The following is a 16,174-nucleotide window of genomic DNA, read 5'->3' as shown; positions in this document are numbered from 1 at the left end:
GGACTAGAAACAGTAGCACCAATGCCCAACTCTCAGGGCTGCAGTGAAGATACTGGACAGCAGTGACGGGCACGCAGGAAACTCCTGGTAAACGGTGGCTATTCTTACTGGTTTGTCTCTGTGTGGCTGTAGGGGATGACCTTAACATAAAGTTGAATTGTGTCTTACTTGGGAGGTAAGAGGTAAGTCTGGATATGTTTCTGAGTAGAATCCCTATGGCATCAAGTGAAAAATAGGAGGCCCTGCCGGGCGTGGTGGCTCACGCCTGTAATCCCAGCACTTTGGGAGGCTGAGGCGGGCGAATCACCTGAGGTCGGGAGTTCAAGACCTGCTGACCAACATGGAGAAACCCCATCTCTACTAAAAATACAAAATGAGCTGGGCGTGGTGGCAGATGCCAGTAATCCCAGCTACTTGGGAGGCTGAGGCAGGAGAATCGCTTGAACCCGGGAGGCGGAGGTTGCAGTGAGCCGAGATTGAGCCACTGCACTCTAGCCTGGGCAACAGAGCGAGACTCTGTCTCAAAGAAAGAAAGAAAAATAGAAGGCCCTGGTACTAGAGCGATAGAGGAATAGTGAGGTGGGCGACAATGAGGAAGCACAGACGACAATCCTAAGTGGCCTCCACCTACCTGTGTAGAATTTTCTGATATACTGTCTATCCCCGAGCAGAGGCCGGAGCTGGGCTGAGAGGCAGTGGTATTGCAGGCTGTGCTGCAGCCACAACTCGGCAACAGCACGTTCACTCACACCATCAGCACTGCTCTGGCCGTTCTCGTGCAAGCTGATGAACTGGGAAGCAAAGGGGTATGAGTCAAAACATACATCCTGGTAGGTACGGCAAGATTGAGGCCTAATGACCTGAGAACTAAATTGAGACAGTTAAGGGAAACGCTGTGAAAAGCTTCACCCTGGGTCCCATGTATGCAGGCTTTTTTGAAAATAACAAAACTTTTCTATTCCTTCCCCAGAGGAGAAAAAGCGGCCTGGACCAATGGGTTTGCATGTGTTTTTTTAAGCAAATGAAGTTGGTCCCTACAGGGATAATTAATTTCCTTTCCTCAGTTGATAGGCAACTTGACATATTCCCTCCTTAGAGTCTAGAAGATTCTTCTGACAGAGCCTCAAACAGTGAAGACCCACAGCTCTGCCAGCACAGCCGCTCTGCTCTCACTCTTACCTTCTCCACGTGAAGGGCTGAGTGGGGACTGAGCCACCGGATGTCCTTCACAAACTGCCAGTAATCGGTCTGGTGGCGGCACGCCTGCGAAGGGAACACGCGCAATGAGCAAATCACGGCCATTCCGGACTAGACCCAGTTCCAGGGCTGGCGTTCAAAGGCAGGAAAAGGAACACAGCCTTCCCTTGCCTCATCAAAGGCTCTTAGCAGCAATCAAAGGCATACATACAGAGGCCGGGGTGGTGGCTCAAACCTGTAACTCAGCACTTCAGGAGGATTGCTTGGGTCCAGGTAGACTGGCCCATCTCTACAAACAATTTACAGCTTACTCCGAGTGGTGGGACATGCCTTAGTCCCAGCTACTCAGGAAGCTGAGATGGGAGAATCACTTGAGCCTGGGAAGTCAAAGCTGCAGTGAGCCACGACCGTCCCACTGCACTCCTGCCTGGGCAACAGAGTGAGACCCTATCTCAGGGAAAAAAAAAAAAAAAAAAGAAAGAAAAAAGAAATGCATACACTTGACATACGTTTACCCTTTTAAAGAATAATTGTTAAAAATGATTTTAATCATTCTTTTGAACAGGTAACATGCGTATGATATACAAGGTATACAGTAAAAATAATGTTTTCTTTTTCTTTTTTTTTTCTTTTTTTGAGACGGAGTCTTGCTCTGTCGCCCAGGCTGGAGTGCAGTGGCCGGATCTCAGCTCACTGCAAGCTCCGCCTCCCGGGTTTACACCATTCTCCTGCCTCAGCCTCCCAAGTAGCTGGGACTACAGGCGCCCGCCACCTCGCCCGGCTAGTTTTTTGTATTTTTAGTAGAGACGGGGTTTCACCGTGTTAGCCAGGATGGTCTCGATCTCCTGACCTCGTGATCCGCCCGTCTCGTCCTCCCAAAGTGCTGGGATTACAGGCTTGAGCCACCGCGCCCGGCCTCTTTTTCTTTTTTGAGACAGAGTCACTCTGTCGCCCAGGCTGGAGTGCAGTGGCGCGATCTCAGTTCACTGCAACCTCCACCTCCCAGGTTGAAGCGATTCTCATGCCTCAGCCTCCCAAATAGCTAGAACTACAGGCACACGACACTACGCCTGGCTAATTTTTGTATATTTAGTAGAGATGGGCTGTCTCAACTAAAGACCATGTTGGCCAGGCTGGTCTCAAACCCCGAGCCTCAAGTTATATCACATAACTTCCTGGAGAACAATTTAGCAATAGCTATCAAAATTCAAAGGCACATGTTCTTTAATCTAAGACTTCTAGGAATTTATCCTACAGTAAAGGGCAAAATGATCTACACACGAGCACTGTTACTAACAGCAAATGATTGGAAACAATCTAAATATCCATTCACCAGGGGACTGGCTAAATAAGTGATGGTACATACATACAATGGAATATTATAAAATGACAACTGTAAGAAAGAATGAAGAAGCTCTTTATGTAATGATTTCGGATGAATTACAAAATATATTAAGTGAAAAAGGCAAGATACAGAATAGTTACTACAGTATGCTATTATTTATATTTAAAAAGTTCCAGGTACAGCAAAGAAAATAATTGGTAATTGCTTTTATAAGCATAAAAATTCTCTGGAAGGGCAGGGCATAGTGGCTCACGCCTGTAATCCCAGCACCCTGGGAGCCACGGTGGGAGGCTGCCTGAAGGCAGGAGCTTGAGACCAGCCTGGGCAATATAGTGAGACCCTGTCTCTAAAAAAATTTTTTATAATTAAAAAGAAAATTATCTGTAAGGAAACTAGTAAACAGTAGCTTTTTATGTGATCAGAAGGGAGCAAGACTTTTCACTGTATACAGTTTTATACTTTTTTATTACCTAGCTATGTAAAATACAGTGTTCAAAAATTAAATACTTTTAAAGTTATAGAGTGATATATATAGTACAACCTTAATATTTAAAAAAAAACACACAAAACATAGAAAAAAGCAGAAAATACACCTCAATGTTAGAGTGGTTACTATCGCTTAGTGTTGGGATTACGGGTGATATTTACTTTCTTCTAAGGTCTTTTTGGTATTTTCTGAATTTTCAACAAAGAAAATGTATCACCTACATATTCAGAAAAAAACCCACAAAGGTCTTTTTTATTATTATTGATTTTTTTTTAATTGGACCATCTATGTTGTCAAGAACTGGTTTCTTCTTGATGGTGGCAAAAGGGGGACCCCTCTCATTTCTGTTCAGCTGAGCAGTCTCAGGGCCTAAATGTCTCCACATTTCTAAGCACCAGAAAAGAGGCTATCAAATATTCCTTGCCTTCTGGAAGGACTGAAAAGGTAGCCCAGATGCAGCTGTCAAGAAAAATGAGATCCCTCTAAGAATACGATTGTGATGTTATAGCTTTCCGTTGGCCCTGAGTGGATTTTTAAAAATACAATTCACATTCCATAACGCTTCCTTTTGAAAGCCCGGAGGGGATGTGAGCAGCATGAATCACCGTATCAGCCCCTCCTCCCGACAAGGGCTCAACACCCAGAATAGCTGGGCGATGACGCCGCAGCCTGAAACCTTTGAAAGCCTCATCTTTCAGAGGGAGGAAATGAAGGGGAAAAACAAGTTCTTGACGCAGACTTTAATTCTCAGATCTTTACAAGGCAGAACAGAGCAGCAAGGAAACTGGCACAGATCTTCTGTTTTTGATTCTTCCCGCTAGAGCCTGCAGTTGCTAAATGTGTGTGTGTACATACGACAAATCTGCCTGATTTGTTCTGCTTCTGATTACTAACACTACTGGGGTTCTCAGGATAGGAGGCATGTAAAAAAGGAGAGAGAAAAGATAAAATAAAAACAAATGAAAAAATTAAAAATACTCCTGCTATTTTGCAGATGATCATATGCTTTGATATTTTCTATTCTGATGACCAGATACTTTCACAGATATTATCACTTTTTTTTTTTGAGATGGAGTTTTGCTCTTGTTACCCAGGCTGGAGAGCAATGGTACAATCTCAGCTCACTGCAACCTCCACCTGCCAGGTTCAAGCAATTCTCCTGCCTCAGCCTCCCAAGTAGCTGGGATTACAGGCATGCACCACCACGCCTGGCTAATTTTGTATTTCTAGTAGAGATGGGGTTTCACCATGTTGGTCAGGCTGGTCTTGAACTTCTGACCTCAGGTGATCTGCCCGCCTCAGTCTCCCACAGCACTAGGATTACAGGTGTGAGCCACTGTGCCTGGCCAGATATTATCACTTTTAATAACGACGACAAGATACGTGAATAGTGTTTTGCATTTATCAAGTAGCTTTCATTTCAGAGTCTCATTGATTTGACTTGCATTTCACTTTCAGGCACAGATGGTGAAACTGTCTTGTAATATGGTTAAGTGATTACTCTAGATGACAGTTTAATATTAGTAACAGGGCCAAGAAAAGAATCCATTTGCTATTAGGACACAAGTACCTGACCCACTGAGTGGCAGTGCCACTAATCTGGTAGCTATTTTGGTCAGCAGCCTGGGAAACTTGCACTGAGTTTCTGTAAAACACGCTGGTATGATTCCCAACTTTCTGACTTGGAGACTGAGTAGGTCAATGCCGCCAGTAAGAAGAAGGTCAATCTCATGAGAGAAAATAAGTTTAGTTTTGGTCATGTTGTGCTCGGGCCTGAAAGACAGTCAGACAGTAATGTACAGGAGACAGCTCGTGTTCTGGATCTAGCGTTCGGCAGAGATGCCTGAGGTGGGGGCCATCAATGGGTGAGTGATAGTGCAATGCGAGTGGGTGAGACTGCTTCAGGAAAGTACACAGAGTAAGAAGAGAGAAGGGCATACAGCAGAATTGCAATTCAAAAAAATTCCAGACCGGGCGCGGTGGCTCACGCCTGTAATCCCAGCACTTTGGGAGGCTGAGGCAGGCGGATCACGAGGTCAGGAGATAGAGGCCATCCTGGCTAACACGGTGAAACTCTGTCTCTACCAAAAACACAAAAAAATTAGCCGGGCGTGGTGGCGGCGCCTGTAGTCCCAGCTGCTCGGGAGGCTGAGGCAGAAGAACGGCGTGAACCCGGGAGGTGGAGCTCGCAGTGAGCCCAGATCGCACCACTGCACGCCAGCCTGGGTGACAGAGCGAGACTCCGTCTCAAAAAAAAAAGAGAAAACAAAGACAGAAGAGTTATATAATTTGTCCAGCACCACTCAGTTAATGGCAAAGCTGAGGTTAAAATGTGAGTAGTCTGATTCAAAAGTCCTAATTTTAACTACTACATCACTTTATTTCTCATGGACGTGAGCAGTGAGTCTAGAGTTTGATCTAGGTTCTTACTGATTCCAAAGACTTTTGTCAGTCTATGACACAGTGTTGCCTCCATAGTCCTAGAATGGTGCTTTTTGTTGTTCTGGGTTTGCTTTTTTTTTTTTTTTTGAGACAGGGTCTCACTCTAGGCTGGAGTACAGTGGCACAATCAGCTCACTGCAACCTCAACCTCTCAGGCTTAAGCCATTTTCCCACCTCAGCCTCCTGAGTAGCTGAGTCTACAGGCATGAATCACCATGGCTGGCTAATATTTTAAATTTTTTAGAGATGGGGATCTCGCTGTGTTGCCCAGGCTGATCTTGTATTCCTGGCCTCAAAATTCTAGTGATCTTTCTGCCTCAACTTCCCGAAGTGCTGGAATTATAGGCATGAGCCACCATGCCCAGCCAAGTACACATACTTTAATACCAATTAGTTGATTAGCTCTTTTCCAATGTGATTGCTAGCTGAGAATAAATTCTGACAAAAAAGAAAGATGAGCTTAGAGTTCCAGGTAGTTATACTAGGCCCTGACAGGGGAGGACGTGAGTGAGCACACACAATTATGCCTGCATTTGTGAGGTCTGATTTTTTTAAAATAGGAAGATACCAAACCCCAATGACTCACGTGGCAATTTTATCCAGAACCAAAATGTATTTAAAACACTGCCAATGGAATAACTGCCAAAGAGAAAGCAGAAACCTTTAAGTATTATTGGATTCTACTCATTTCAAAACTCAAAGCTGATTAGAGTTTTTGAGGTTATAAAGAAAAAGCAACTCTGCCAGGCGCAGTGGTTCACGCCTGTAATCCCAGCACTTTGGGAGGTCAAGGCAGGTGGATCACCTGAGGTCAGAAGTCCAAGACCAGTCTGAGCAACATGGAGAAACCGCATCTCTATTAAAAATACAAAATTAGCCAGGCGTGCTGGTGCATGACTGTAATCCCAGCTACTCAGGAGGCTGAGGCAGGAGAATCACTTGAACCTGGGAGACAGAGGCTGCGGTGAGCTGAGATCGTGCCACTGCACCACGGCCCGGGCAACAAGAGCGAGGCTCCATCTCGAAAAAAGAAAAAGAAAAAGAAACTCAACATTAATAAAGTTTATATTTTAAAAATATAAGCTACAATCAAACTATTATAGTTTGTAGCTTAAATTTTTAAAATATAAACTTTATTGATATAAAGTAAAACTCAAAGGGTATTCTAACTATGACAATATTTTATAAATAGTTCTCGGATTGTCCTAGGATGCTAGGAGGAAAATTAAATGAGTCATTGTGTCCTCCTTGCCCTCCTCGCCCTCCTCATCATAGCACACACTTGGAGAGTTCTTCCTATTCTCTTAACGCTTCACATACCACACCAACCCTAGAGGTAGATAGCTGCTACCTCATTTCACTGGTGAGGAAACTAAGGCACGAAGAGGTTAAGTATTTTGCCCAAGGTTACACAGCTAACACATGAAGGAGCTGAACACTGAATCCAGGCAGCCTGGCTCTACCCTGAGCCACACTACCTATTAACTACTCCTGTTGCAGTTAACATGAGTTAACTACTAACTCTTCTTTTCCCTAGTCTCTTTTATGCCTGCTAGTTTTCGCAGGTATTTTCAGGATAAAGTCTCACTATTCCAACAAGAAAGCACATTAATTCTTTCTTCCTATTATTAATTTGAAGTAGATAGTAATAACAAAAGTCTAAATTTAGGGAACAAGATGAAAATTCTAATTCAAAAAGAATCACAGGAAGAACTGATTATTTTGTTTCAGGAAAGAGATGTTGGTTCTAACTACACCAATCTTATCAAGCCTAAGCAATTAATTATCACTGGAACACACTGGCTTCCAGGCAAAAGGATTCCCGTAGGAAAGTACTTTTAATGTAACCGAGCACGTGGAGTTTCACCTTCTCATTCTTTTTTTTTTTTTTTTTTTTAAGACAGGGTCTCACTCTGTCGCCCAGGCTGGAGTGCAGTGGCGCGATCTCGGCTCACTGCAGCCTCCACCTCCCGAGTTAAAGCGATTCTCCTGCCTTGGCCACCTGAGTATCTGGAATTACAGGTGTGTGCCACCACACCCAGCTAATTTTTGTAATTTTAGTAGACACAGAGTTTCACCATGTTGGCCAGGCTGGTCTTAAACTGATCTCAAGTGATCTGCCCCACTCGATCTCCCAAAGTGCTGGGATTACAGGCAGCTTGAGCCACTGTGGCTGGCCACCTTCTCGTTCTGTAGAAACATTTCCTGCATGAAAGTCAGAAATAAGTCAACATATTTTTGCCTTGGCTGTTTTTCTTTCTCTACCCTACCCACTTCTGAAAAAACAGCATGGTTTTAAAACCAAAACTAAGATTCAGAAGAAAAAGCTTCCTGGCTGTGATCAGCTAAGACTGCTCCTCCAAGATGTCTACATCCTAATTCCTGGAACCTGGGAATGTTTCTTTTATGACATAAGGGACTTTGCAGGTGTAATTAAATTAAGGATTTTGAGGTGGGGTGATTATACTGGATGATCCACGTGGGCCCAATGTCATTGTAAGAGTTCTTTTAGGAGGGAGGGAGGAATGGTCATAAGGAGAGGAGGGAGGGAGGAATGGTCCATAAGGAGAGAAAGGGATGTGAAAGCAGAGAGGGCTGGGCACGGTGGCTCAGGTCTGTAATTCCAGCACTTTGGGAGGCCAAGGCAGGACCACTTGAGACCAGGAATTCAATACCGGCCTGGGCAACATGGTGAAATCCTGTCTCTACAAAAAATACAAAAAATAGCCGGGTGTGATGACGGGTGCCTGTAGCCCTAGCTACTTGGGAGGCTGAGGTGGGAGGACTGCTTGAACCCGGGAGGTTGAGGCTGCAGCGAGTCATGATTGCATCATTGCACTCCAGCCTGGGTGACACAGCGAGACCCTGTCTCAAAACACAAACAAACAAACAAAGGGGCAGAGAGATCTGAAGGTGCTGTTGGCTCTGAAGATGGAGAAAGTAGTCAAGAGCCAAAGAATGCAGGAAACTAGAGAAGCTGGAAAAGGCAAGGAAATGGATTCCCCGCGGAGCGTCCAGAGGGCGTGCGGTCCTGCGAGGGAGTGGATTCTCCGCAGAGCGTCCGGAGGGCGTGCGGCCCTGCAGACACCTTGGTTTCAGCCCCGTGAAACTCATTTCGGACTTCGATCTCAAGAACTGTAAGATGAGAAATCCGTGTTGTTTTAAGCCATTAGGTTTGTAGTTACTTGTTACAGCAACAATAGGAAACTTTTAAGTTGACCTAATCTCTCGTTGCTGATTTGCTGTCCTACCTAGTGATTTATTCATTCCATTAACATCTATGGCCCATCAGACACGATGTGAAATGTTCTGTATATTAAAAAAATATATTAAGTCACAGCTGCTCTCAGGAGTTCACAGACTAGTAGCCTTCATCTCCTCCCTGCCAATGTGACTGTTTCTTTTCAACAAGTGAGTTGGCCAATCTGGCAAAAACAGGAGTTCTGCGTACCTGGTCACGGATAAGCCCGTGATAGAGGATGCTCTGCATGTCCCTGCAGAGCCGCTCCAAGCCACCATACTTAGACCAGACGTTGGGGCTGTTGGCTGATACCAAACCCTCCACCGTAGTCTTCAAATGACCCAGCAACTGCCAGTGTTCCCTCCTGCAAGGGCATCAGTTACCAGTGGTTAGTTACCTTTGTTGTGCCTGATCTGGATCATATGAAAGCAAGCCTCAGCCGAGGAGCCCCCGCCCCACATCCTGACATCCTCTCCCCTATTAATTTTCACTTGGGCGTAAAACTCAACTCTGAGAGAATCAAAGTTGTGAACGATACTAATATAAAGACAAAAAGCAAAAAGCAAAAACCCTCACATTCAAATGGTAAGTTATGCTTTGTAAGAGGATTTTCATCTACTATCTCACCCAATCCTCACGTAAGTAGCGTATAACCCTTACTTTACAGGCGTGTAACCCATTCACATCCATTTTTATTTTTTGAGACACTTACTCCGTCGCCCAGGCTGAAGTGCGGTGGCACGATCACAGCTCACTGCAGCCTCAACCTCCCAGGTTCGGGTGATCCTCCCACCTCAACCTCCCGAGTAGCTGGCAACTACAGATGTGCAACAACACAGCCTGAAGATTTTTAAGTTTTTTGTAGAGATGGGGTCTCACTATGTTGCCCAGGATGGTCTCTAACTCTTGGTCTCAAGGGATCCACTTCAGCCTCCCAAAGAGCTGGGATTACAGATGTGATCCACTGCACTCAGCCTAAGATCCATTTCTTAACAATGACAGTACCTGCACAATATACAAAAAGATGAAGGCATCCACTCAGAACCAGACCTCTTCTGCCAAACAAAAAAGGCCAAAAACGACTTCTTATTTCCTGTATTTCCAAGCGCTAACTACAGCATTGTGAAGGACAGAAACTGTAGGACTAAGGCAGTCACTAAAATGTCATTTATGGTTATACTGTAAGAAACGGCCATTGCAGAGGCCAATAGACTGCCAACTTTTGCTCAGTGACTCTGCATATCCTATGCCTTTTCCTCAGAGCTAACTAGCCTCTGATTTCTTAGTGACACAGTTTTCACATGTGCCAACAGGTTATAATCCGGTCTCACAGGCCTGAGAATCAGTCTGACTCATGAAGTGACTCTGCATACCTGTGTTCTGATTCATTCTGTACTAAGCTTACAAGGTTAACTGTTAAAGAACATCGTGAGGCTGGGCGCAGTGGCTCATGCCTGTAATCCCAGCAATTTGGGAGGCTGAGGCGGGTGGATCACCTGAGGGCAGGAGTTCGAAACCAGCCTGGCCAACATGGCAAAACCCCATCTCTACCAAAAAATACAATAATTAGCCAGGTGTGGTAGCACATGCCTGTAATCCCAGCTACGCGGGAGACTGAGACAGGAGAATTGCTTGGACCTGGGAAGCGAAGGTTGCAGTGAGCTGAGATTGCGCCATTGCACTCCAGCCTGGGCAACAAGCGTGAGACTCTGTCTCAAAAAAAAAAAAAAAGAACATCATGATAAATCCAAAAGCAAACATTAAGTACTCTATCATCCTAGGGCTTTGATTCCAAAATTATACAAAGAGCACTGACATCTTAGAAACTTTGAGTGCTCAGATCTACCTATAATTTCCTCTGGACAAAGCTGAAGAATTTCCCTTCCTCACAATAAAGTGTCCCTGAGGTGCCAAAGCTACAAAAGAATGTGGCTTTTATTCTAAGATATACCAAACAAACTATATTTGGTATCTTCTCCTGTAGAGGAAAACTTTTGTAAAAATTTGACTTACATAGCTACTGTATTTAGTGTCACCTTTTAAAAAATTTTTGATTGATACATAATTGTACATATTTACAGTATACAATGGATACACTTTGCACTGATCGCAACAAATTAGCATATCCATCATCTTAAATAGTTATCATTTCTCTGTGATGAGAACATTCAAAAACCTCTCTTCCAACTGTTCTGAAATACACCATACACTGCTGTTAACCCTCGTCGTCTTCCGGTGCAACTGAGCACCAGAACGTACTCCTCCTACCTGTCACCTTGGACCTGCTGACCAATCTCTCTCCATCCCCTTCTCCCTCCTACCCTTCTCATCCTCTGGCAACCACTATTCCACTCTCTACTTCCAGGAGAACAACTTTTTAGATTAGACGAGTAATAGCATGTGACAGCTGTCTTTCTGTGCCTGGCTTACTGCACTTAATGTAACATCTTCCAGGTTCACCCATGTTGCCAAAACTGAAAGAATTAAGGTTGAATTGTATTCCACAGTGTATACACATACTGTTATCTTCAGCCATTAATCTGTTGATGGACATTTTTTTTAAGACAGAGTCTTACTCTCTGTCGCCCAGGCTGGAGTGCAGTGTCATGATCTTGGCTCACTGCAACGTCTGCCTCCCAGGTTCAAGCGATTCTCCTGCCTCAGCCTCCCGTGTAGCTGGGATGACAGGCTCAGATCACCACGTCTGGATAATTTTTGTATTTTTAGTTAGATGGGGTTTCGCCATGATGGCCAGACTAGTCTCAGACTCCTGGCCTCACGTGGTCTGTGCACTTCGGCCTCCCAAAGTACTGGAATTACAGGCATGAGCCACCGTGCCCAGCTGTTGATAGACATTTAAGTTGATTCCATATCTTGGCTATGAATAGCACTGCAATAAATAGAGGAGTGCAGATACCGCTTCGATGCACTGATGGCATTTCCTCTGGATGTATACTCAGTATCGGGATGGCCTGATCACATGGTAGTTCTATTTTTAGCTTTTTAAGGAACCTCCAAACTGTGTCGCATAATGAGAACCTCCGAACTGTGTCGCATAATGGGAACCTCTGAACTGTGTCGCATAATGGGAACCTCTGGACTGTGTCGCGTAATGGGAACCTCCGGACTATGTAGCATGATGGGAACCTCCAGACTATGTCGCATGATGGGAACCTCCGGACTATGTCGCATGATGGGAACCTCCGGACTGTGTCGCATGATGGGAACCTCCGGACTGTGCTGCACGATGCCTGTACTAACTTGCATTCCCACCAGCAGCGTATAAGGATTCCCTTTCCTCCCCATCCTCACCAACACTGGCTAACTTCCGATTTTTTTTTTTTTTTTTTTAATGTGGAGTGATTAGATTTGGTTTGCTAGTATTTTGTGAAGGATTTCTGCATCTATACTCATTGGGGGTACTAGCCTGCAGTTTTTTCTCTCGTGTCCCTCTCTAGTTTTGGTATCAGGATAATGTTGGCCTTGTAGAATGAGTATGGAGGAATTCTCTCTCCTTCCATTTTGTGGAATAATTTGGGAAGAACTGGTATTAGTTCTTCCTTAAAGGTGTGGTAGAATTCAGTAGTGACGACATCGGGCCCCGGGCTTCACTTTCATGGGAGACTTATTACTGATTCAATCTCATTACTCATTATTGGTCTGTCCAGGGTTTCTATTTCTTCATGATTGAGTATCGATAAGCTGTATGTGTGCAGAAATTTCTTCACTTCTTCTAGGTTTTCCAATTTGTTGGCACAGAGTTGCTCAAAACAGCCTCTAGTGATTCCTTGTATTTCTGTGCTGTCAGTTGCAATGTCTCCTTTTTGTCTCTGATTTTATTTATTTTGAGTCTTTTTTCCCCCTCAGTCTAGCTAAAGGTTTGTTAATTTTATCTTCTGAAAAAAACAACTCTTTTGTTAACCTTTTATATATATATATTTTTTAGTCTCTATTTCGTTTATTTCTGCTCTGATCTTTATTATTTTTTCCTTTTACTAATTATGGGTTTTGTTTATCCTGGTTTTCTAGTTTCTCGAGGTGCAACATTACGTTGAGATCTTTCTACTTTTTTGATGTAGATGTTAATTGCTATTAACTTCCCTCTTAGTACTACTTTTGCAGTCTCCCACTGTTTTGGTAGGCTGTGTTTCCATTGTCATTTGTCTCAATAAATTTTCTAATTCCTTCTTAATTCTTCATTGACCAACTGGTTGTTCAGGAGCATGTTGTGTAATTTCCAAGTATTTGTATAGTTTCCTAAGTTGTTCTTCTTATTGATTTCTAGTTGCATTGCATTGTAGTCACAAAAGATACTTGAATGGCTGGGTGCAGTGGCTCATGCCTGTAATCCCAGCACTTTGGGAGGCCGAGGTGGGCGGATCACTTGAGGTCAGGAGTTCAAGACCAGCCTGGTCAACATGGCGAAACCCCATCTCTACTAAAAATATAAAAAAATTAGCCAGGTGTGGTGGTGTGTGTGTGTAATCCCAGCTACACAGGAGGCTGAGGCAGGAGAACTGCTTGAACCCAGGAGGCAGAGGTGGAGCTGGGACTGCACCACTGCACTCCAGCCTGGGCGACAGAGTGAGACTCTGTCTCAGATAAATAAATAAATAAATAAATACTTGCTATGATTTCAATTTTTAAAAATTTGTTGAGACCTGTTTTGTGGCCTACCATATGATACCATATATCCTGGAGATGGTTCCATGTGCTGCTGAGAAGAATGTGTACCTGCAGTTATTGAGTAGAATGTTCTGTAGATGTCTCTGTTAAGTCCATTATAGGATACAGTTTAATGCTGCTGTTTCTTTGTTGATTTTCTGTCTGTATGATCTGTCCATTGCTGAAAGCAGGGTATCAGAGCTCTCGACTGTTACTGTATCAGTTTCTCTCCCCATCTACGTCTATTAATATTCACTTTGTATATTAAGGAGCTCCCATGTTGGATGCATGCATGCGTGCGCGCGCGCACACACACATAAACACACACACACACACACACACACACACACACACACAGTTATATCCTTTGTTGAATTGACCCTTCATCATTATACAATGACTTTGACTCTTCTTACAGCTTTGGATTTGAAGTCTATTTTCTCTGATACAAGTAAAGCTACTCCTGCTCTCTTTTGGTTTCCATTTGCATAGAGTATCTTTTTCCATCCCTTCCCGTTGAGTCTATGTATGTCCTCACACGTGAAGTGAGATTCTTGGAAGCAGCATATGGTTGGGTCTTATTTGGATGGTTTTTTAAAATTCATTCAGTCACTGTCTTTCATTTGGAGAATTTAACCCATTTACATTTAAGGTAATTATCAATAAGTCAGGTCTGTTACTTGTTTTCTAGTTTTTTACAGTTTCTTTCTTTCCATTACTTCCGCTGTGGCAGTTGACTTTCTCTAGCAGTGTGCTTTAAGTCCTTGCTTTTCAATTTTGGTGTGTCATAGGTTTTTGCTTTGCAGTCAGCATGGGGCTTACAAAACACATTTTGTAGTTATAAAAAGCTATTTTATTTATTTTTAATTTTTTTTTCTTGAGACATAGTCTCACTCTCACCCAGGCTGGACTACAGTAGCATAATCTCGGCTCACTGCAACCTCCACCTCCCAGGTTCACTTGATTCTTATGCCTCAGCCTCCTGAGTCGTTGGAATTAAAAGTTACAGGCCCCTGCCATTGCATGCAGCTAATATTTGTATTTTTGGTAGAGATGGGGTTTTACTATGTTGGCCAGGCCAGTCTCAAACTCGACCTCAAGTGATTCGCCCACCTCAGGTTCCCAAAGTGCTGGGATTACAGGTGTGAGCCACCATTCCACGCCCATAAAAAGTTATTTTAAACTGACAGCAACTTAAGTTTGATCATAAAGATAGTAAAAGAAACAAACAAAACCTATACTTTAACTCCATTCCTCCCCAAATCTGGAATTTTTGAAGTCCCATTTTTACGTATTTTTATATTGGCTATCTATTTAGTGTCTTCATCTTTTTAGGATCGTTTACCCAATGACACAATGATCAATATCAGAGAGTTGAAATACTAAATTCAACTGAAGCTCATACACAACGGTTTGATTAAACCATTATGCCTGAATCTTAGATGCAAGTAAACAGATCACAATGGAGAAATAAAATATCCTTTCCAGGTCAGGCGCAGTGGCTCACGCCTGTAATCCCAGCACTTTACAGGGCTGAGGCGGGTGGATCACCTGAGGTCGGGAGTTTGAGACCAACCTGACCAATGTGGAGAAACCCCGTTCTCTACTAAAAAAATACAAAAATTAGCCAGGCGTGGTGGCATATGCCTGTAATCCCAACTACTCAGGAGGCTGAGGCAGGAGAATTGCTTGAACTCGGGAGGCAGAGGTTGTGGTGAGCCGAGATCACGCCATTGCACTCTAGCCTGGGCAACAAGAGTGAAACTCTGTCTCAAAATATATATGTATATATATATCCTTTCCCTATTCTTTAACCATGTTTTCAGCAGGTAAGGTCAGTTTTTCGTATTACCTGCTTGGTAATCGTTATTTGAATGGTATCACCCTGTATTCACATGTAATCTTTATATGAGCACAATCAAGACCTTGGAAGTGAACTGGTTCAAAGCAGCTCTTGGTAGAGAGCCACTTCCACAAGTATACAGAATGTTCTCCTTTAATCACCATAAATGAAATGCACCTCTTTCTAACCCTCTCACCCTATGCCTGGGTGGAACCAGGCCTAGTGGCAAGGGAGAGCATAACCCATCTCTATGTAAATCATTTTTATCAACTCACAATAAAGCCAATCTCAGAATAAAATCTCAACTACCTTCTTCTGGGAGGATCTTGACCACACCCCTCTTGGAAAGAGGAATAGAAATCACTTAAGTGACTCAAATAAGTATATCTAGGGAAAAACAGTTTTCCTAAATGCCAACTCAGTCTTAAGCTTACCATGTTATAAGTAACACTCAAGATTCAAATAAAAAGCTACAAAACTCTGTAAAGTATTACACTATACAACTACATACATAACTAAAACATAATCACTAAAAATATATGATATGTGCATATCTTATATATGATATATATGAAATATACGATAAATAGTAACTAAGTGAAAGTACTATGCAATTGCAAAGTGAGATTCAAGGTAAGAAATACACATTGGCCTATCTTCAATCCCCAAATACTCTTTTTAGTGGTAAAGGAAACAGTTTCAGCTTACTGGCATGTCCCTTCCACAGTGAGCTCTTTATCTGGGACAGGCCCATGGATCACAGCTGAAAGTCAGGTTGTCCCAAGTCAGGTAATGATTTGATCCCCGAAGCGGAGGAAGAAAGGTGTGATCTACACACGATGGAATATCATGAAAGAATGAGAACTTTTGACCAAAAGTTTCTAAAGCTAATTATAGCATATTAAGGTATAAAAAGCAGAATGTAAAATCAGATTTATGATCTCAACATAAAAA

The 16,174-nt window shown here is 43.2% G+C and overlaps 1 protein-coding gene across 4 annotated transcripts in view; it reads right to left on the bottom strand.

Annotated features, from left to right (window-relative positions):
• The window catches only part of RUBCN (rubicon autophagy regulator), a 56,363-nt gene that overhangs the window by 29,391 nt on the left and 10,798 nt on the right, over nucleotides 1-16,174 (bottom strand). For 3 of the 4 annotated variants that reach the window (XM_010381216.2, XM_030936690.1, XM_010381217.2), the window contains exons 2-4: nucleotides 8,923-9,076; nucleotides 1,180-1,263; nucleotides 632-791 (exon numbers count right to left, since the gene is read on the bottom strand). In XM_010381216.2, the coding sequence (XP_010379518.1) occupies nucleotides 632-791; nucleotides 1,180-1,263; nucleotides 8,923-9,076 (398 nt within the window). The remainder of the gene's footprint in view (nucleotides 1-631; nucleotides 792-1,179; nucleotides 1,264-8,922; nucleotides 9,077-16,174) is intronic. The other variant, XM_030936688.1, reaches the window with a different exon arrangement.

The sequence above is a fragment of the Rhinopithecus roxellana genome, chromosome 1, assembly GCF_007565055.1.
Source record: "Rhinopithecus roxellana isolate Shanxi Qingling chromosome 1, ASM756505v1, whole genome shotgun sequence".
NCBI lineage: Eukaryota > Metazoa > Chordata > Mammalia > Primates > Cercopithecidae > Rhinopithecus > Rhinopithecus roxellana.
Note: the sequence above shows the minus strand (reverse complement) of the source record. Positions and strands in the feature narration are given on the sequence as shown.